Source organism: Cheilinus undulatus, linkage group 7 (assembly GCF_018320785.1).
Source record: "Cheilinus undulatus linkage group 7, ASM1832078v1, whole genome shotgun sequence".
NCBI classification, from domain to species: domain Eukaryota; kingdom Metazoa; phylum Chordata; class Actinopteri; order Labriformes; family Labridae; genus Cheilinus; species Cheilinus undulatus.
The window spans coordinates 13,981,436-14,002,172 of record NC_054871.1 but is presented as its reverse complement, the minus strand read 5'-3'; the positions used below and the strand labels follow the sequence as shown (position 1 = coordinate 14,002,172).

Sequence of the window (20,737 nt, the reverse complement as noted above, 5' to 3'; positions counted from 1 at the left end):
ACCCTCTGACTACCGACTTTTTACTACAAATACTTGCATTTATACTTGCCATCTTACTTGACTAATTGGGTTCTTAGAGAGTTTACTGAAAATCCTGGAAATACTCATTTTTAACAGCTATCACCATCTCACTCATTACTAACTCTTCACTCTTCCATCCCTCACTCCTCTCTGCTCCCTCCAGCCTTGATGTGTACATACATAAATGTCTACCCAAGTGTATGATAGCTGGTGACAGCCGAGCCCACAACCTGCTCTCCTACAACACAGACACTCACACACACCTCCACTCGCTCACTCAGTCCGTCCTCTAACCCTCAGTCACTGCTGCCTGTTTTCAGGTCTTGGAGTGACACGGAGAACTTCTACTCCAACGATCGCAGCATCCTGACCCTGTCGCCCATCGAGGCCACCCACTGCTGACTCCCTGGGGCCTCCAAACACAGTGAGGGGGAGCTACCACTCCGCTATGAGTCATAATCACACCACCACACCCCCAGCACCATTTATGCACCTACCTACTTCAATTTAAAGTCACCGCTTTTTCAAGAGGGACAGGAGCACTTGGAGTATGAAAAACCAAAGGATTTTTAGTACAACAGATGAGGAGGATGACAGATCTGAAGGGAATGACACCTGAATCTGGAGAAAGTCAATACAGCATCAAGCAGACATCTGTGGAAGATTATCGACATCTGAGCAGCAACACATTTATCATACTTCTGCTGCTAACAGGGCATCTGCAAGTCCTACAACTGTATCAGAAACATCCAATTTAGTTCCATTTGAAAGTCAAGAACAGATGTCAGACTTCAAATAAGCCCAGGTGCATAGCCTCTAAAGAAGATATTTATTTTTGTTTTTCAGTACAGTTTAAAACTTTTCTTTTCGTGCAAAAGTTATTTGTAGAAACAGGGTGGAGATTCCTGACAATCTGGACTTTTTTCTACAAACATAAGCTGATGTCAGGCATGAGTCCTTCTTGAAATGCTGCAGACTTAGCACAGTGAGCTAACAGAGCTTGAAAGTACATGTAGCACCAGGAAAAAGCTTCATAAAGTCAGACATGCCTGTTGGCTTACAGCTAAGGCTCATCATACTTCCTTGGCCCTGGATGAACCTTCATTTCTTATCCTGGTGGAAAGGGAAAAGTCTTGTAGCTTTCAGAGCCCCCAGTGGCTCTATAAATGTCTGGACTTGCTACTTTTGGAGCTTCAGAACCCGCTCAAAACTGTCCGGGGAGATTCATCTCTACAGCAGAACCAAAGACCAAAGGATTCAGACTGGAGTATAACAGATAAAGATATTTTTGTGCCTGATTGTACAGAAGCTTATATTGTTAAGAAGACATTTGTTATTGTCCATGCTGCTTTCAGGCCTCTCTCTCTCCTCCATGTGTTCTCTGAAGGAGGCTAGATTGGTCTCTTTAAAAAGCCATACATTTTCCAGAGGTTATATTATCAGTGGGTAACTAAAGGTACCGCAGATAGATGCTGTTTGAGCCTGTTGTTTTTGTGTTTGGAAACTTGTTCCCTATGAATGCCTTTTCTCTTTCAGCCTGGTTAGCAAAAGCATCTTAGCATTAAAGACCTCTGTGCTCGGGGAATATTTTAAGGTGATGGGATCAAATATCCTTGAAGTAAAAACATCCCTCTCACTTTCCTAAAAATATTCCCTCAGTATCAGATCAGGTAATGGTACCTTTTCTTTCTTCAGTGAGATAAAAATGGCTTTAATGGCGAGATGCTTTTTCCAAACGGTGGCTGATGCACGTCAACCCAGACAGCAGAATGTCTCTATCTTTAGAGGGATAGCTATAGCAGATAAATATATTTCAGCTGAAACAGAGAGGAAACTAAAAGCAGAACATTTGCACAAGTCACATATCACATCATTTTTTTGTTGTGTTTTCTTTTTGTTTCCTAATTCATTGCTCGTCTTTCCCCATTGAAATCATATGCCATGTTTTTGCTGTTTCCATGTCCTTGCCATGTGTGTCTGTCCATTGTATTGATGAAGTGTGTGTGCTTTTTGGGGAGTTTGTTTGTGTGTTTCTTGAAGGGTAGCCATATTGGTTGAAGGAACTGCACAGTGCAAAGCCTTGTTGCTCACTCTTTAACAATACCAGTACAACAATAATCATGGTTGGTAACAATACCAATCCTAAAGTCGAAGTATCTCTGTGATATTCGGTGTACTAGGGCTGGGTATCATTATCTTTCTTAAAAATATCAGCATATCAGGCCGTATTCAAACAGATCAAATCAAACACCCCTGTTGAATCCTTTTTGTGCCCAAATCTAGACAATAATACCATTTTTGTTGTTTCTTGCAGACATTTTCTCAAACTTTTCTGATTTGATGCAACATTTGATTGACACATTAAGTTTGCTTGAGGTCTTGGCAGAGTGTGCCCTCATACTGTAAAGCTAGATACAACCAGAATATTGGAAAGTTTGGCAAACACACGTTGAATCAGATAAAGAATGAAAAAGTTGTACCTAACCTCTGCCTGTGTCAGAGCCTGGCTAATATATTATGCAAATAATATTGTCTGACATGGAGTAATTTTATGAATATCACCATTACCGTCTTTCTGTCCCAGAAGTACTAGATTTAAAAACTGCTTTACCATTTACACAGAACAGTGTTGCAGAGCTTAACAGCAGACATAACTGGTTGACTATGTTTTTTTTTTTTAAGTCTTCACAAACTAGCGGTGGGCAATATGGACCAATATTCACATCTTGATTCGGATTATGTGCGATTGGCAAGCTTAATGATTCAAGTCAGTCAGTTCTTAATATTTTATTCAAACTGGCTTCCTTATCTGTTTTTTTTTTTTTTTTTTTTTTTTTTTTTTTTTTACATCTAAAGTCTGTATTTTTCCCTTACTCTCTAATTGGTTACTTTATCACAGTTACTGTTCAGTAATGATATTTTTTGAATACCCAGACCTACACTTCACCACCGTCTTCTTAAAAAAATGGCAGAAGGAAACATTTAAGAGATTTTTAGGAGAATTCAGTTGACAGACAAGAGTGTAGGAACCTTCGGTAGACAACCGTTTTAGACTTTGCATCATCAACCATACAACGATGACGAGTCCATGCCTCAGATCACACAGGGAACATACAGAGTCATAGGAAGTTTCTGTGTCCAAAGTCAGAGTCAAATGTGTTTTTGTCGGTCAACTCATTGAAGATGTTTTTTACTAAACGGTACATTGTTGACGCATATCTGGGCCTGTTACATCCTTTCTGTTCATACAGGGGAAAATGAAAGTTTCTATTTATTACTGTACTTTTTTGTCTGTTTATGTTGAACATTTGTTACATATCCATTTATTTGTTCTGTAAATGAATGCAGGACTTATTTAAGATATTTCAGCTGGTTTTGGACACATAACAAAATGGGCGAACCTCCATCCAAACCCCTTTTTGTTTTATGTGGAAGCTGTCAGCTGCACACTTGAATTTTACTTACAGTACATTTAAAGGTTGCTTCCATTTAGATCTCTCCATCCAGAAACCAAACAAAAAATTTTTTTGTCAGTTTTGATTTTACTGGGGTCATAATTTTGACTGAAAAGTCCACCTGTGTTACCCTGTGATACAATCTGAACTAGTAAAAATATATGTTTGTCCTGCTAATCTTAACATGGACTATAAATAAGGTCAAAGAGCATGTAGCCTTCAAGGAAATCTGATTTGCATTATGGGAATTGTAGGACACAGCGTTTTTTGGAGATAGACATATGTGGGATTTGAACTTTTGTCTCTTATGCATTAATTTTAACTTTTGTTTTCAACAGAACTCTGTATTTAAGAGTATCCCTTTAATACTTCCTCTAAAAGGTCAGACGAGACGGCTTAAACTCTGGATCCTACAACTTTTAGAAAAGGTCAACCCTGCCTGGTAAACGATGCCATGAAAGAAATGTATTAAAAACAGCAAGACCTGAGTCACACCTGTAACAAAACTGGTCATTTTTTTCTGACTTTGTTCAAAGGGGACATATTAAAAAAAAAAAACATGTTCAGTGCTTTTGCTCTGTGTTCAAAGGCAGGAAAAGGGTATAATATGTAAAAAAAAAAAAAACACTGTTCAGATATCAAGCTCTTGTGGCAAGTCTCCATTTTTGTTACATATCACAGCAAATTTACCCGACAGCGAACTAGATAATCCAATTTTTTGATTGTAATGTAAGTCACAGTACTGAACAATCACCCACCTCTAAGTTTTATTACGTACCGGCCTCAGCCAGAAGAAAATGTCCTTGTTTCTGAGCACCGGGACTTCCAGGATTCAGAGCTGTGACTCTGTGGAGTTTAAAGTGACACCAGAGCAGATGGTAGACGAGGAAAGTCTATTCCTCCCTGACCAAAGGCAAAACAGTCAGAGCTGTGCAGGAATCACCTGAAGTGTTAGAGCCGCTCTGATGCCCCCTTGTGCTCAGCTACGGAGAGCCAAAGTGTTCAAAATGAAAAATATTGACAAGTACTAAAATGCATGCAAAAAAGTGCTTGAAAATTAGCAAATGGGGATGCTTTGGACAAAAGTTTTGATTGCAGGATATAAATGTAAGGAAAACAGTTATAAAGGTAATTTTGAAATAAGATTGTCAGTAAAAAGCCTCATCATTTTGAACTCCTTGGCTTTTCATATTTACACGTTTTTCCTAGAAACAAAAGCAGACAACCATAATTGCTGTAAATGTGGTTATAATTGTATTTTTACACAGACTGTTTACCCTGATATCAATGTTTTTGGTTGTGATACATTTCAGATGTAATCAGGGCCTTGGTGGTACTACAGTGATATCCTAAATGCTGTTAATGCAGGAAACAGACGCTTTAATGTGACATGAGAATCGATGTGATTGTGCAGAGCATCGCAGCGCTGACATCACTGAAGCTTCATGAAACGAGAGCTCGGAGTTTAGAAATGAGGCCTCGGGGATATTTCTGGAAGCAGGAGATTACTCAACCACATAATCTAAAAAATTATCATTGAATATTTGATCATGATCATCATCTGTAGTCGAGGCCTGTCATCTATCTGGAGCAGCACTGCAGTTTAATGAGAGAACTTATTAAAGACAATGAGAGCTGTCCGACTCTTTGTGCAGGACTTATTTTATACCAGCATCTCCTGCATCCAGAAACACGGACTGGATATAAATTAATTCAAACTATTACATAAATAATTGTTTTAGAATTGATGATATAATAATATTAAAAAACAAATCTGCCTTAATGCCAGTACATTGCAGAAAAACTATCACATGATGTTCGTGCTGAGGTGCTCTGTGAATAGCAGCCAGCAGTCTGCAGACTTGAATCAAATTAGAGATTTTCTTTAATCCAATCAGCTAAAAGACAAAAATCTAAATGAAAATGTCAGGCGATCAGTTCTGTGCAGCAGATTGTCCTGTGACTCAGCATCAGCCTGTGGGACACAGGGCTGCAGATCAGATCGGGGCGCTCCTTTGAAATAATTTTTTATTCTCTTGTCATCAGTAAATCAAGCTGCATCCAACGATTAATAACCCACCATCATCACTCTTCTGTTGACTGATATCTGTTGTCGTCTGTCTGTCCTTCCTTCTGTCTGTAACTCTGTCTTATAGCTGATGTTTATGAAGATGCGGTTCTATTTACAAAATAAATACATTTTTAAGAAATGGAACCATGGAGTGTGTCTTCATTGATTTAAATGATCTTACAAATCTCTGTACTTTCATGTTTGGATCTGATTAAGAACTTGACAGGAGCTTCTGAACACTAAATAAAGGAGAAACAATCCAGACATTGTCACAGGATGATAGCATCAACTGTCCCATTAGATTTGTGAATTTATCCGTACACAATGAGATTAGAAATGCTGATATTTGCTGGAAAAGTAAGCAGTAAATGCAGTCATGTAAATTGTGCTGGTTTTTATAACTAATATTTCAGCTGTTAATATGGGCCATATGTATGAATACATGTGTGGAGTTTAGACAGGACCAACAAACCTACATGACACCAAAGTCTCTTTGTTCATCCTCATTCTTTAAACTTTAAAGTGGGTTTTAAGGACTGAAGTTTTATGACATTAAAATGCCATTATAGGATAAAACGAGTTTGGAAATATCAGATTTATTTAATTCATGTTTACTCAGGGCTGGAGGGCTTTTCATCATGCACTCAGCCAATCACATGCCAGCAATCAGTGTATATGGGTACATAGGCGTGATCAAGATGTACTGAAGTTCAAAGTAAGGATCAGAAACGGAAAAAAACGTGATTTAAGTGACTCCAAATGGGCCTTGTTTGTGGGACTGATTTGTCTTGATAGTGCTTCCTTTAGTTTTCCAAGTGTTCAAATAAAAACTAAATAAACAATGTAAAAATGTTTAAATTCACTTAAGACAAGAACAAATTAATGAATATTGAAAAGTTTCCTCTAGTTTGAGTATATTTGATAATTTCATTTTCATTGAAGAACATTTTGTCCACATTTCTCACATGTTTAAAGACTTACTTATTTTAATCTTGATGATTATGGCTTACAGCTCGCAGAAATTAAAAATCCACTATCTCAAAATATTAATATTGTGGAAAGGTTCCTGAGCCTTCGTTCTGGCTCAATTCACACAACCACAATCATGGGGAAGACTGCTGACTTGACAAATGTCCAGAAGACAATCATTGTCATCCTCCACATGGAGTGTAAGCCACAGAAGTCACGAAAAACATGAGGCTGTGCACTCTTTTGAAACATTTTTATTCCAGTATCCGACCAGTCCAATTTAATTTCTTTTTTTAAAAATCATCGGTCACACATCTACAAAATGAACACAGGTATGATCAGTTTTAGTCTACAAGGCCTCAGAGCACATCAGTTAGTAAAAACAGAGTGATCAGCAGAAACAGGTGGAGCTAAAACGCTTTTATGTGACTTACACAGAGAAACCGTGTGTCGGTTTCCAACATTTGATAAAGATTTATCATCAAATCTGAGCCTAAGTCTGCTCACGTCAATTTGAAATCATTGAACTGTTTGGAGTGTTTTTCTGCCTCTTGGGTCCAACAGTAATTCTCCTCAGTGCAACAAAATAATTCATAATATATTACATATCCTCTGCAGCACGTCTGCTTTTTTGATGATGAGTTTAGACTCCGCACAGAAAGAGAACTTTTAAATTTGAAAAATCGGACATCGATAAACCCCAATGTTTCACATTTTCCCACACCAAATAAATCTTTACATCCTCTTTTCTTATAAGATCACTGTCCAATGGAAGCCATGTTGCTGCAAAAAGTCAAAATATGGAGGATAACAGTCTTTAAAGCGTAGTGAAAATGCGTTCTTAAATACTGGCAGCTCTTATATTTACAAGTAGTACAGAAGGTTGAGAATTTAACTTAATAAAGAACATGTAAACCAGAAAAATACATCAGAAAATGATAAACTGACACAAATGAAGCTACATGGTTTTCACTGGACAGTGATGACAGGTCCACGGTTTAGTAGAGCTCCTGTACCTTTGAAGATTCCCCCTTCAGTCATCAGTAACTTTTACATTTATTGTATCCAAACAGCCCACTGAAGCTTTTTTCCACCAGTATCTAGTATGGTTTTCTGCATAACAATCCATTTAATATCATTCCCCCAGGTGTACTTTTTAGCTTTACATACAGAATTTTTACAGACACCGACAGAAACCAACACAAGGAAGAGAAATCTGAAAAAGACTGTCATTGATACTTTCAAACAAACACATAAAGAGAAAAACAAACAAAAGGTCTACAATCAACAGAAAGGCAATAGTTTGATCTGTAAAAGGCAACTGTACATTAGAGATCATTACTGCTGACAAACGGTGAAGTTTAAGGTCAGTGGAGCTCTTTGACCTTTCTAATAGTATTCTGGGTCCTCATGGTGATGCAGTTTTGTCATTTTATTCCGCACTGAAGCAGACTAACCTCCACACTGACATGTTTTCAGTCCAAACTCTGCAGTTTAAGACACAAACCCCTGTACAGACCGGCTCATGTCTCCTCCACATGTTACAGGAACTTGCTAGAGCTCTGTCCTACCTGTTTTTGTATATTTATGTCTCTGTCTACTGGCTGCTCCCCTCCTCCTCTGCCTCCTCCTCCAGTTCCACTAGAGCAGCGTGTCTGTTGGCCTGAGAGCCCTCACTGAAGAAAACCTTCTTGATCACACCAGATTTGGGGGCTCGGATCGTGTGCTGCAAAATTAAAAATACTTAAAGTGCTTAGTGGGTTTATTCTGTGTCACAATCATTGGATAACAACTTCAGGACATGAAACAGCATAAAAAGGTGCACAATAACATGATTTTTACAAGGCAAAGAGATAAAGAACAATTCTACAGCATAACAGGAATTATTATTAACTTTTAGTATTCCCTATTTGAATTTATATTCGATTTCTCTGGTATTAAAAATGTATTAGTTGCCAATGGGCTCCAAACTCCAGCGTCGTCACAATAAAATACAGCGTGCATGTCTTATGGTGTTAACCAGTTAAGGGTTAAAGCAGTGGTTTCCAACCTGTGGTCCAGGACCCCTTAGGGGGCGAGACTTGGTCTGCTCTGAGGGTGTCAAAATCAAATGTGCACATATCGAATAAAATCATGTTAAGAGACTTTCCAAGGGTTTTATAAATCAAACAATTAGATGGATGTTGATTTTTGGCAATAATATGTTCACTGTTTTTTTCACGTGGGTCTTGGACAAGCTCAACTTCTCAATACAAGTGGGGGGGCTCCAAGGAAAAATGGTTGGGAACCACTGTGTTAAAGTAGGGACAAACAGGATTTCCTCACCTCCATCTTCATAGCAATCATCACCATCAGCGGGTCTCCTACAGCAACTTTGTCCCCAGCCTTCACGAGCACCTGAACACAACACAGATGGTTTATTAACATCTTTCCAGTCGTCTAAGCTAGAGATAACAGACCCACAGCAGGATAATGGGGATGTAACTCATGTCTTTATGGCCACTTGTTTAGATTGCTGTAATTATCTGTATTAGATTGTTGCTTGGCTGTCTTTGATTTATCTTCAGTTGATCGATGATGACAGCCGGTCTGCTCTTCGTCACCAAATCACATAAACAACAGTGCGTTCAGAGATGTCAACATTAATTGTAACAAATTGTGAGAAACAGAAAACTTCCCTGTTACAACGGCTAATGTTCACCTTTAAAATAGCTATCAGAAAAATTTCTCTATTAACTGAATTCACGACAAATAAAAATTCAATATACCAACGCAACCAAACCCACCTTCTCTATGGTTCCAGTCATCGGGGCCACAGCTCCTCCCTGAGCCCCAGAGCCGCTCACACCAGCCAGATACTTTGGCACAGGAACGGACACTTCAGAGCTTCCCTCCTGAAAGATGTGAGGATGTCAGAAACCAAAGTGACAGTTAACTGGCAGCCGAGGTAAGAGGATCTGAGCCGTGTTTAATTTCCTGTGATGTCAGGGACAGCGAGTTTCTGTCCCCAGCCAACGGTCGAGAAGATGAAAGACGCTAAAAGCAAGAAATAAGGGCGGTTTGTGCAGCAACGGGGGAATTTATGTGGACTGAAAACAGAATAAGCAAAGAAATAAAGAGATATCTTAATAAATGATATTTCAAGAGACGAATGGAATTAAATACATGGAAACGTGTCTGTTAATAGCAATTTTATAGACAAGAAACATTCTATATGAGTAGGAGTCACCTCTCAATGCTTGCAAAAGCCTTTTGTTAAATCTTGCATTATAAGAACCTTCAAGCAAAAGAGAAGCATAATAACCTTTTTACACAGAGAGCACTCCTCAATGAACAAGTAAAAAATGTTTCTTTTTTTAGAAAATTGGGAAGTCTGGTTCCAATTCAAGTTGGTTATCTCTACAGATATTTTGACCTTCAATTGTTTTCTGTACTTTTAATTTAGCAAACTATAAACTGTGCATCAGCAGTGTGGAAATAACCTACTATTATCAAACTAGTTAACCTGAATTTTAAAGGAAAAACCTCTTACAGCCTTAATAACATTTTCTGAGTCATGTGACTTCTAATCAACATATATATATATTTTTTTTTTTTATCAAAGATAACACAGAAGATTTTTTTGTTCCCTGGTTGAGAAATGTTATGAAAATTCATTTATGTACTGTTAGAAGAAAATCAATATAGATTTAAATATTCATCAGTAGTAGTGGTAGGAATATACCATAGAGAACAGATGAACTGTGTTGTCCAGGATGACCAGTTTGGGGCGAGACTTTATTCCATTGACTGAACAGTGCAGAAATGATGCTCCTCCTTCCACCTCCACCTCTCCAGTCACACTGAATGCCTCCTGTCCGATCTGAAAGAAGAAAAACATTTCTAAAAATATGGAAATGAAGCTCTACTGACACAGAATCAGCTGTAAGTCCTACTAATAAAGCTCCTTTCAGAGAATAACAAAAGAGCAGTTTTAAGGAATGGAGGCTCTCCACTCACTCACCTTCATAGTGTAGCTTCCATCTTTGTTGTAAATGATGAGCACATCCACTTCTACAGACACAAACACAAGACAAACATTTATGATTTTAATATCAGTAGTTAGAGGAGTAAACAAAGCCACGAGGAGACAAAGAGACTTAAGTTAATATCATTATTATCACAGTGTTGCAGCTGCAGATGGGGGATTCATTTCAGCTGTCGGGTGATTAATTAACAGAGAAACTGAATAATGGATATAACTTCTTAAAGATGCTGTCATGGACCAGACCAGCTCAAAACTTATTTAAAGAATATTTAATTGAATCAGATTCTCTGTCTGCAATTTATTGAGCACATGAATCTAATTATATCAGATTTAACTTTAAAATCATATCAAATATTTACTTGATACAAACTGTTTTCAATGTGGAGGAGTTTTTAGGGCTTTGATGCTAAAATACTATATGCATTGATTATAATAGTTTTTTATTCCCATAACTTTATTTATACAAGAGAGTAAGTTCTATGGTTGTTTCTGAAAGCACTCACTCATTCCCTATTCCCTATCATCTATGTAGATGAGATGCATATATAGAGCAGTGTTTCCCAATCTTTTTTCCTTGGAGCCCCCCCATGTACCTAAGAAAAGTGGAGCCCCCCCAGGACCCAAGAAAGAAGGAAAAGTGACACATCGCTGTCAAAAATCAACATAGATTTTAATTGTTTAACTGATAAAACCCTAAAAAAAGACTGATGCATGCTTTTCTTATCAAAAGATCTGTGTATAAACTACTTAATCATGGTTTTAGTCTGTATTTACAAATCTAATTTTGACAACCTCACAGCAGACAAAGCCCACCCCTCCCTAAGATCTTTGGCACCCCCCCTGGGGGTCCAGGACCCCAGGTTGGGAACCAATGATAGAGAGGACCATATAGTGGACTCAGCGGCTTAAACATAAAGTTTTTCAGACAATACTCTGGCAGCAGACACAGTTGGAAAGTGTAGCAACAATGGCTCATAGATATTCATCACAACAGCTAGGGATCTAAAATAATGACAGAATGTCACTGAAAACTGATAATAAACTGAACGTATTTTCACAGAAAATTAAAAGTATCTATAAATACAAAGTTTTGTGACTTTTGTGTCATACATATTTTTGTGCAGTATCATTTGTTTGTGCATATGTTACTTCATTCTGAATCCTTAGCATTTTACTACAGATTTTATTTTTGTTTTTTTAAAAGCCTAAAACTTAACTGCTCTGTAGCTCTGTGCTCCTCTTGCCTGTCTTTTCACAATGCATTCTGGGAGATCATGAAAGCACTATATATTGCATAACTTGGAATTCGGACACCACAACAAAATGGCATATTCGAATTACATAGTGAATTTTTAAACTGTCGCACCATGAAGTAAATAGGGAGTGATTTCAGACACAACCTATGTCTATGTGAACAAGGCTGTATGTATGTGTATTTATGTTTACATTAAAACACAGCTAAAGATTGGATAATTGCGCCTAAATAAACTTGACTTAATGCAATCAAAAATAACACATCCACAACCACAATAAATACTGCCTTTATGATTGTTATGATCAGTTTTATATTCAAAAGGCTGTTAAAAGAAACTGAATCTTCTGTGTGATCATTTTGGTAGATGTAGATGTTTGTTCTTCTGTTGAACTGTGTTACATAAAAAAGAGAAACTTAGCACCTAGCAGTGATGACTGAGCTGACCAAAACTGTAGTTTTAAGTTTTCTTCTTTCTTTTTTCCATCCTTTACATCCCAGCCCCCCTTACAACAGGAGGCCGTGAACACTTACTTTTGTCTCCCACCTGCAGCGTCATGCTTCTGTGAAACTGAATGTTGCTCCTCCAGCCACTGCTCGAGCCAAACGGAGAGAAAGGATCTGAAAAAGAAAACACACCACATACACTCAGTATAGTATGCAATGGTAAATGGACTGGAGCTTCTACAGTGCCTTTCTACACTGCAAAAATGGCCAACCCATTTATACGCATCCATAGAAATTCACATTATGGAGCAGTGGGAGCAGTTTGGGGTTAAGTGTTTTGACCAAGGCCACTTAACTCATGACTGTAAGAGCTATGGATGAAATCCAATGACCAACTCCTACAGCTGAATTTAACTGTGCTGGATGTCACTTTGCTCTAACAAGGAACTGTCCCCTCACCCATGGATGTCTGCGTGAACTCCTGCGTGTGTTTCCTCTCCTGCAGCATCAGGCCAAGGGCCGCCTGGCAGATCGTTGCCCCAGAAGGAGCTCTAGGAGTGGGGAAGAGATCTGCGTAGTGCTGAGGGATGAAGCTGGTGGTCACGTTTCCAGCCTCGAACTCCGGGTGACCCGACAGACTCAGCAAAAAGTCAATGTTAGTGTTCAGTCCAACGATCTGAAGACAAGGATGCATCAACATCAAGACGAAAAACCTTGAATTATGAGACCACTTGTTCTAAAATTAGCATGAAAAGTTATATGTAGAGACTCTGATTAAGTTGAAACACCGAATAAAGATTTTTGGTGTGTCAATCTTACATTATACTGTCGTAGGCAGTATCGCAGCTTCTTTAAGGCAGCAGATCGGTCTTCTCCCCACACTACAAGCTTGGCGATCATAGGGTCATAATGTGCAGACACTTCATCCCCTTAAAACAAAAGACACAATAATAAAACCCCTCCCAAACCAGATTTTTCTATGACGGTAGTTTAGTTGTTCACTACTTATCATTCAAAACCCAATGAGAATTAAAGCCTAGCAACATTTACCTAATTTTGACACAATAAGGATGTTGATTGCATGCCTTTCTGTGTCTCATATATAGTTGTTTCCATGTGAATTTCTGTAATTAGTAATTTTTGTTGTGTTTGCTTCTGATGTGAAGTTACAGATGATTTACTGTTGTTTGTTGTCCTTTTGCATTATAACATTGCTCCTTTTTTATATATTTTCTAGAAGTCTCTCGTCTCTTGACCCTTTTCCACAACTCTGTTTTCTTTGTAATCAGAGGAACTATTTTGTTGCTGCCTAATGACTGGAAAACTCTCCATACAGTCACAGTCTGAGATCCAGACTCCCTACCTTCCCGTACTCCAGTCTCAATGCGTGTATGTTGGTCTGCTGGAGGCGTGGACAGATGTAGCAGAGGCCCTGCCCCTGGCAGGAAGTCATTGTTTGGGTCCTCTGCGTAGATGCGTGCCTCAAATGAGTGTCCCTGTAGTATGATGTCATCCTGGAGGAGAGGTAGGCGCTCCCCTGCTGCCACCTGGAGGAGATTTACACAAAGAGAAATCATCAGTGGGAATGAAGATTGAGTTTTAAATTTCTCAACCAGCTTGTCAGTGTCTCCTCTCTCACCCTGAGCTGCCACTCCACCAGGTCGGTCCCTGTGATCATCTCAGAGACGGGATGTTCCACCTGCAGCCGGGTGTTCATCTCCATGAAGTAAAAGTTATGCTGGGCGTCCATTATGAACTCCACTGTACCTGCAGAGGATATAACAGTAAGACATCAGAAAATGTGCTCAGAATCTGTGGAGTTGTGGTGGGACGTGTAAGTTTTTAGGTGTCTCACCTGCTCCTACATAGTTGACAGCCTTTGCTGCTCTGACTGCTGCCTCTCCAAGTTTCCTCCGAACTTCAGCGCTTATACCAGGCTGGGCAGATAGAAATGAGCAAAAACAGAGTTAGATTTGAACACACGTTTTCAACTTGACAAAAAAAGGGTAAAATGATCAAGTTTATTCTCAAAGTTGCAGAATGAAAGACAATTAAAATTGAGCAATTGAAAAACCTAGAGACACTTAAATGACTTTAAATACTTTTCTCCAAAACAAGGATATTCATTTGTCACACTATACCTAGACATGTTTTAAAGTGCTGGTTTGAGATACTGTAGTCTTTTCTTTTTGTAGATACAAAAAAATGAATTAATTATTTATATACCACTTACATCTGATTAACTTCTTTTATCTCAAAATAACATAATTAGAAGAAAAAAGGCCCATGAATCATTGGTTTAGTAGAAACAAACTTACAGTTTATTGTTTAACGCCACAGATAACAAGATACATTTTTTACCATGGTGAAGATTTTTTCTTTTTTTTGTTGGCTTGGAGGCGGACACGGCTGACTGCAGGTGTTTTGAATGATGTATTTTGACTGCAGATGTTTTGAATGATGTATTTTGACTGCAGTTGGCCTAAACAAATATTTGCTGTTTCACTTGTAAATTGTAATGTGTTTTACATTTTATTAGTATGGCTTGTACCTTTGTTATATGACTGTGTTGCTGCCTGTACTGGCCAGGACACTCCTAAAAAGAGATTTTAATAACCAACAAGCTTTGTCTACTGGTTAAATAAAGGTTAAATAAATAAAAATATATATATATATTTTATGACCCATTAACACCTAATAATGTTTGTCTTAGAAATGATCCCTACATGCCAACAGTAAGAATTCTAATGGGAGATTATTTTCAGAAAGTTATTTAACAAATCCTGAACTTACACCTCAACTTCACGAGCTGTGTGTCACATCCAGGTTTAAACTCATTTTAATGTCAAAATTCATAGAAAATCTTATGAGATTATTTAAAAGCACCTAGTGCTTTACTTCAGTGGTTCTCAACTTGTGTGTCGGGATGCAAAAGTGGCTTGTGGATCTGTTTTCTTTTGGTCGTGAGTTGGTGCCTGGATGAAAAAACAACTTTGCAAAGTATCCTGGATGTACAAAAATCCTAAGCAGACATGGATCTATATATTTTATTTTATTCTTTTACTGGACTAGGAACACATACTGGTTGTTTTCTTTATACATCAACTTATTTATCTTGTTATCTCAGATAGAAATATCACTAAGACAAATGTTTTGCCCAATTTTCATTTTTCCAAGATCTTAAAAAGCCAGCCAAAACCTAAATTATAACAGTAAAACAGAGGGGAAAAAAGGTTTGCATTCAGCTTTTCCCAAAACTTTTTCCAGTCTCTTGTCCAATAGATTTTATTCTATCAAACTGCATTGTCTGTCTAGGTTCTCTTTTATCACGGTCACGGTTATCCAAATTTTCATTAAGCGGGCAGCTGGACTTGATTGAGGCTCTTAAAGATGTTTTACCTTTCTTAATTCTAAAAAAGTCTAAAACAGTTCTTATGAACTGAAGAAGGATTTTGGAGGAAAGGAGAAACATCTTCAAGAACCCCAATCAAGTCCAGTTGCCCCCTTCATGAAAATTTGGATCAAACTGCAATATTTTTAAATAATTTTAATGCTTGAATTTTTTTAAAGACATTTGGGTCATGGTTTCACATTGAGGAGGCGGTGGAGGATTCAATGGCCAGAACAGTTGAAAACCACTGGTTTATAGAACAATAAATCCAAGTGACCACCAGTACTCACTCCTGGTGCTTCTTCTATGATCTTCTGATGTCTCCTCTGAACACTGCAGTCTCTCTCAAATAGATAAACAGCATTACCATGCATGTCCCCAAACACTTGAACCTCCACATGTCTGAAGGAAACACAAAAAACAGAATGAGGAACCACATACATAAAGGCGGCAGGCTTGGTTTGCTGATTTAGTAAACTGATTTTACCTCGGGTCCTCTACAAACTTCTCAACCAGCATGACATCATCGTTAAAAGATTTCCTTGCTTCTCTTCTGGCCGACTCCAACTGCTCCAAGAAGTCTGAGTCTGAACGTGCGATACGCATCCCCTAAACAAACACCCATAAACACACAAAAGGTTACCGTGTTTCACTGTTTCATGTCATGTCTCATTGAGTAAATTCCCTGAGTTATTTAGTCTTTTTCACATCCTCTCACCTTGCCTCCTCCTCCACGGACTGCTTTGATCATCACTGGGTATCCTATCTGGGCAGCCTCTGCCTGCAGTCTCTCATTTGATTGGTCCTCTCCATGGTAACCACCAATGATTGGCACCCCTGCAGCTGACATGATGTGTTTGGATGTGCTGAAAATGAGGGAAACGTAATGAAAATGCTACTGCAGAAACACAAATCCATCCACAACAAAGGAAAAGAAAGTCCTTTTAGAAATCAAAATCCATATAACAATTTCAAATAAGATGTTTATGACCACTGAGGCGGGGATTTTATTCATGTAAACTGATTATTTTATGTTTGTGTTACCTTTTAATGCCCATGTCTCTGATGGCAGAGGAAGGAGGTCCAATAAAGATGATGCCTTCCTGTTTACATGCCTCTGCAAACTCTGTGTTTTCTGACAGAAAGCCATAACCGGGGTGGACAGCCTACACACAAACACATACACTTTTTTATAATATCACAAACAAATTTTGCCAACCCTAAGTTGGTTCACTGCCAAAGAAAAAGTTTAACAAGAAGTGCTAAAAATTACCTGGACAGAGTAACTTATACTTATATTAGAGGATATCTCACATGTGATCCAGACTTTTTCGCCACTTCCAAAACTTTCTCCATAGAGAGGTAACTCTGCTGGGAGGGTGGCGGGCCGATGTGGTACGCTTCATCCGCCTAAAAAACAAAAGGAAGCAAAAAAAGAGAATGCCACATCAGCTACATGCTACAAAATGTCATTATAAACAGGCTGCAATGACTAAGAACCAGATAACTGGTAATGAGCAAGGCATTAGCTCTTTTCAAGACAGAGCAATTCAGGATCTCACCATGGCCACATGCATGGAGCCTCTGTCAGCATCACTGTACACAGCCACAGAACGCACACCCATCTTCTTGGCTGTACGCATCACACGACATGCGATCTCTCCACGATTGGCAATCAACACCTTTTCTATCCTCCCCACCCCTGAGCAAGACAAAGTAAATAAGTCTGACTTTTCTTTATAATGATGAAGTGCATTCTTTAAACATGCCATACAATGATAATACAATGAATCCCTTATCAATAAGAATAAGAAAAGGATATTGTCTTTCTCAAGTTCTTAACTGTATGCAATTATGATTCAAATAAGTTAGACTTGTGGCTTTCAATGAAGACATTTGGTTTTTTGTCAACATCACTCTAACATTAACATGTACCATAAACTATGTGGAAAAACAGACAGACATGACTAGCACTGCACCCCTTCCACCTACTTCCTACTTCAAGTAAAACTAAGTACAAGACTATTAAAGTAAAGTAAAAGTACAGTTACTTTGGCTTAAATTTACTTTAGAAGTTAAAGTACTGGTCAATAAATCTACTCTAGTAAAAGTAACAAGTAGATCATTTAAAGTTTACTCAAAGTACTGTGTAGCTACTCAAGGGGCTTGTACAGTGAAATATGATCTTTTGCTAACAACAAGAGAATATAAATCTCCAACCAGGTTGTTCACTATAAGGAGTGACTTAACCCAGAGTATGATGCAACAACTGTTTTGGGATGACCTGGAATGGAGATTGCAAGCCAGGCCTTTTCATCCAGCATCAGTGTATGACCTCATAAATGCTCTTTAGAATGAATGGGCACAAATCCCCACAGAAACACACCAGAATCTTGTGGAAATCCTTACAGAAAGAGCGGAGACAGTTAAAGCTGCAAGGGGGGGGGGCTCATGGTCAGGCAGCTAAATACTGTTGTCCATGAAGTGTAGGTCTATTGGTTCAGCCTAAAACTCCACAAACTTAATTCTTTGCACAGCCAATATTTAAAGCTGATATGACCAGATTTTACAGCCAAAATATCAGTGTTAAATATCGTCATAAGTTTTCATATCTGCCGATACTGATATCACGCTCATAATACTGTGCATCCCTATTATTTCACTTACTACTTGGTATTTTTTAAAATGTAATTAAGCACCATAGTACCCCTAAATATATATCCAAGTAAAAGTAGGATTACTGATTTTAAAAGCTTCTCAGATACCGCAAGTACACAATAAACTACTCAATGACAGTGTTTTATGTAAATAGTTACTTTCTACCCCTGGCAGTTTCTGCTTTAATTCTTGTTATACCACTATCCTCACTCACCTCCTGACACAAGCCTCACACCTCTTTTGGGCCATGACAATTTTCTGAGGAGAGGAGAGGAGAGGAGAGGAGACACAACTTCAGATATCTTTAAATCTCTACAAGGATGTAAAACATGAGTGGCTGCTACAATGACTACACGCAGGTACTAAATGATTCGACTTTTAGTGGCATAAATTTACTCAACAGTAAAAGACATTATCAAGAAAAGGTTTTCTCTTGGCTGAATCCAAGACTGACAGTGTTGTACCAGTGAACGCTAGCTGATAGTTTGCTACCTTTATTTAACCTTGCTCAACTTTTATTTGATTCATTGGCTCGTCACAAAATAAAAAAACAATTATACTAAACTGAAAATGTTAGTGGGAGGATTATGTTTTTCCATTAGTGTTTGCAGACAAAAGTGCCACTTGATATTTCATAAAGTAAGGTGTTTAAATGATAGACAAGTGTCTCAAAGGTTAGCCCAGACGTCAGCTAGCATTAACACTGGTCAGATCAAACTTGATAGAAGTATGCTAACATTTAATAAAGGTAAAGCAAACCTTGTCCGCAGGTGGTGGTATCCTGTCTTTATAAAACATTGAGAAGATGTGATGTACTTACTGTGTAAATATCCTCAGACCCTGCAGAGTTGGGAAACCCAGGATAACAGCAGCCATAGCTACGAGCTGCTGAGGCTAGCTGCGAAGTAGCTAGCTTATGGGCTGGCCAACTGAAGAGGAGAAGGCGAAGTGGTATATAAATAAACCGCTCATATACAGATTTATTTATGTTTTAACGCCAAGACAACGTTCAGTAGCGATAGCAGCCACATATATTTGGCATTTCAGATTATACAAAGGCAATAATAACGCACATAGACATTAGTACAGTTTGTTTCAGCAGTTATATGATCTTTCCAACCATCCGTAGTTTCAACAGCCAATGAGAAAGAAGGAAATGGAGGTGGAGAGGAAGACGCAGTAATTAAGACTCACCAGCAGAGGGCGACATTTCTCTTTTTATCACACTGATTGTATTGCTTCAGGTGAGAGGATCAGAATCATTAACAGTTGATTATCGATTTAATCGTTTAGATATTCACGGGTAGTCGCGATTAACTCAGATCCACGTTAATGCATTGTTTTCCTCAAGCGCAATTAATCGCACGCTTTAGTGTGCCATTCGGCACACTTTGTTTAAACCACATCAGGGTCTCCCTGCAGCCACAGTGATGCAAAAGAAGCCCACCACAGCTCCTTAAAAAGTCACCTACAGCTCAGTGTACAGGTCAAAAGTCCCCTGCACCTTGTGATAGGAAGCAATCACCTTTTTTTACAATCCCTGTATTTTCTATTCGATCCATTATAAGTTCCTTTTTAAATTAACAAATTTATATCATAATCTTACATCTACCTTTGAAAGCAGGTCTGTATTCAAACAGAAAGTCAATGAGCCTTAGTTTAAGATGACAGAATAATCCAAAATGATTCAAAAATGGTTTTAAATGCAAAAAAAGTGGAATCCTGAAACAGGGTAAAAAAGGATGGGATCAATCATGATCAACTGTAGAAATTCTCAAATAAGTTTTGATTCAAAATTCTAATCTTTTATTTGCCATGTTAATCATATTTACAAAAAAGACTAATTTAGTAGCTTTTTGTGTACATGTACTTTTTAGTACATTCTGAAGTCAGTACAGTATAGATGTCTGTACTTAAGTACATTACATACAAAAAGTACACATTACTGAATGAATAAATAAATAAATGAAAACTCTTATAATGCACTTCATTATAAAGATGCACTTTATTGTTCATTCACATGTTAGTTTTTCACTGTTTTGCACAAATTTAAATGGAGATGACAAGAACAAGTCAAAAGGTACACCTTCTGTACCAAGCTCTCAGCCTCTACACTTTCACTCCTATTTGGATTCTAATCAAACCTGTGGTTTTAATACTGGAAAGTTATATTAGATGAAAAATGACCAAAATAAAGTTATCTTTTTACAGATAAAGGTCACAAAGGAGCGCAGATGGCTTAGTGGTTTAAGGTGTGCCCAGGTATGTGGGTGGCCTGGGTTTAAGTCCAGCCTGGGGCATCATTTCCTGCATGTCTTTCCCCCACTCTATTTCTGATTCTATCACCTGTCTTCCTCCATAAATACATGCATAAAAGCCCTGAAAGATATATTCAAACAAAGTTACAAAAATGCATGCACATCCACAATAACAGAATTAATCTCAC

The 20,737-nt window shown here is 38.1% G+C and overlaps 2 protein-coding genes across 3 annotated transcripts in view; one reads left to right on the top strand and one right to left on the bottom strand.

Moving 5' to 3' along the window:
- Positions 1-5,660, top strand: part of atp11b (ATPase phospholipid transporting 11B (putative)) — an 81,984-nt gene extending 76,324 nt beyond the window's left edge. Inside the window, exon 30 of the mRNA XM_041790599.1 lies at positions 342-5,660. Coding sequence (XP_041646533.1) covers positions 342-423 — 82 coding nt within the window. The 3' untranslated portion in view covers positions 424-5,660. The remainder of the gene's footprint in view (positions 1-341) is intronic.
- A 1,095-nt stretch (positions 5,661-6,755) lies between these two features.
- On the bottom strand, positions 6,756-19,398 carry mccc1 (methylcrotonyl-CoA carboxylase subunit). Of its 2 annotated transcripts, XM_041791822.1 has the most exons (19): positions 19,112-19,398; positions 18,506-18,549; positions 17,196-17,335; positions 16,948-17,043; positions 16,678-16,799; positions 16,352-16,499; positions 16,121-16,242; positions 15,924-16,035; positions 14,098-14,179; positions 13,882-14,009; positions 13,606-13,789; positions 13,062-13,171; positions 12,702-12,918; positions 12,330-12,416; positions 10,520-10,569; positions 10,241-10,378; positions 9,303-9,410; positions 8,842-8,913; positions 6,756-8,242 (listed from the first exon to the last, which is right to left on the bottom strand). In XM_041791822.1, the coding sequence occupies exons 1-19, from the start codon at positions 19,165-19,167 to the stop codon at positions 8,114-8,116; spliced, it is 2,145 nt and encodes a 714-aa protein (XP_041647756.1). In that variant the 5' UTR covers positions 19,168-19,398; the 3' UTR covers positions 6,756-8,113. The 2 variants fall into 2 exon arrangements, with proteins under 2 accessions (XP_041647756.1, XP_041647757.1); XM_041791823.1 differs by lacking the exon at positions 18,506-18,549 and having other exon boundaries at positions 19,112-19,180.
- Between the last annotated feature and the right edge of the window lie 1,339 nt (positions 19,399-20,737).

Bases quoted from the DNA above. Each gene is read 5' to 3' on its own strand.
- mccc1 (XM_041791822.1), bottom strand. From the start codon at position 19,167: ATGGCTGCTGTTATCCTGGGTTTCCCAACTCTGCAGGGTCTGAGGATA. The intron at 18,550-19,111 runs GTAAGTACATCA...TCCTCTCCTCAG, and splicing joins GGTCTGAGGATATTTACACA to AAAATTGTCATGGCCCAAAA. The intron at 16,500-16,677 runs GTAACACAAACA...CCTCATTTTCAG, and splicing joins AGAGACATGGGCATTAAAAG to CACATCCAAACACATCATGT.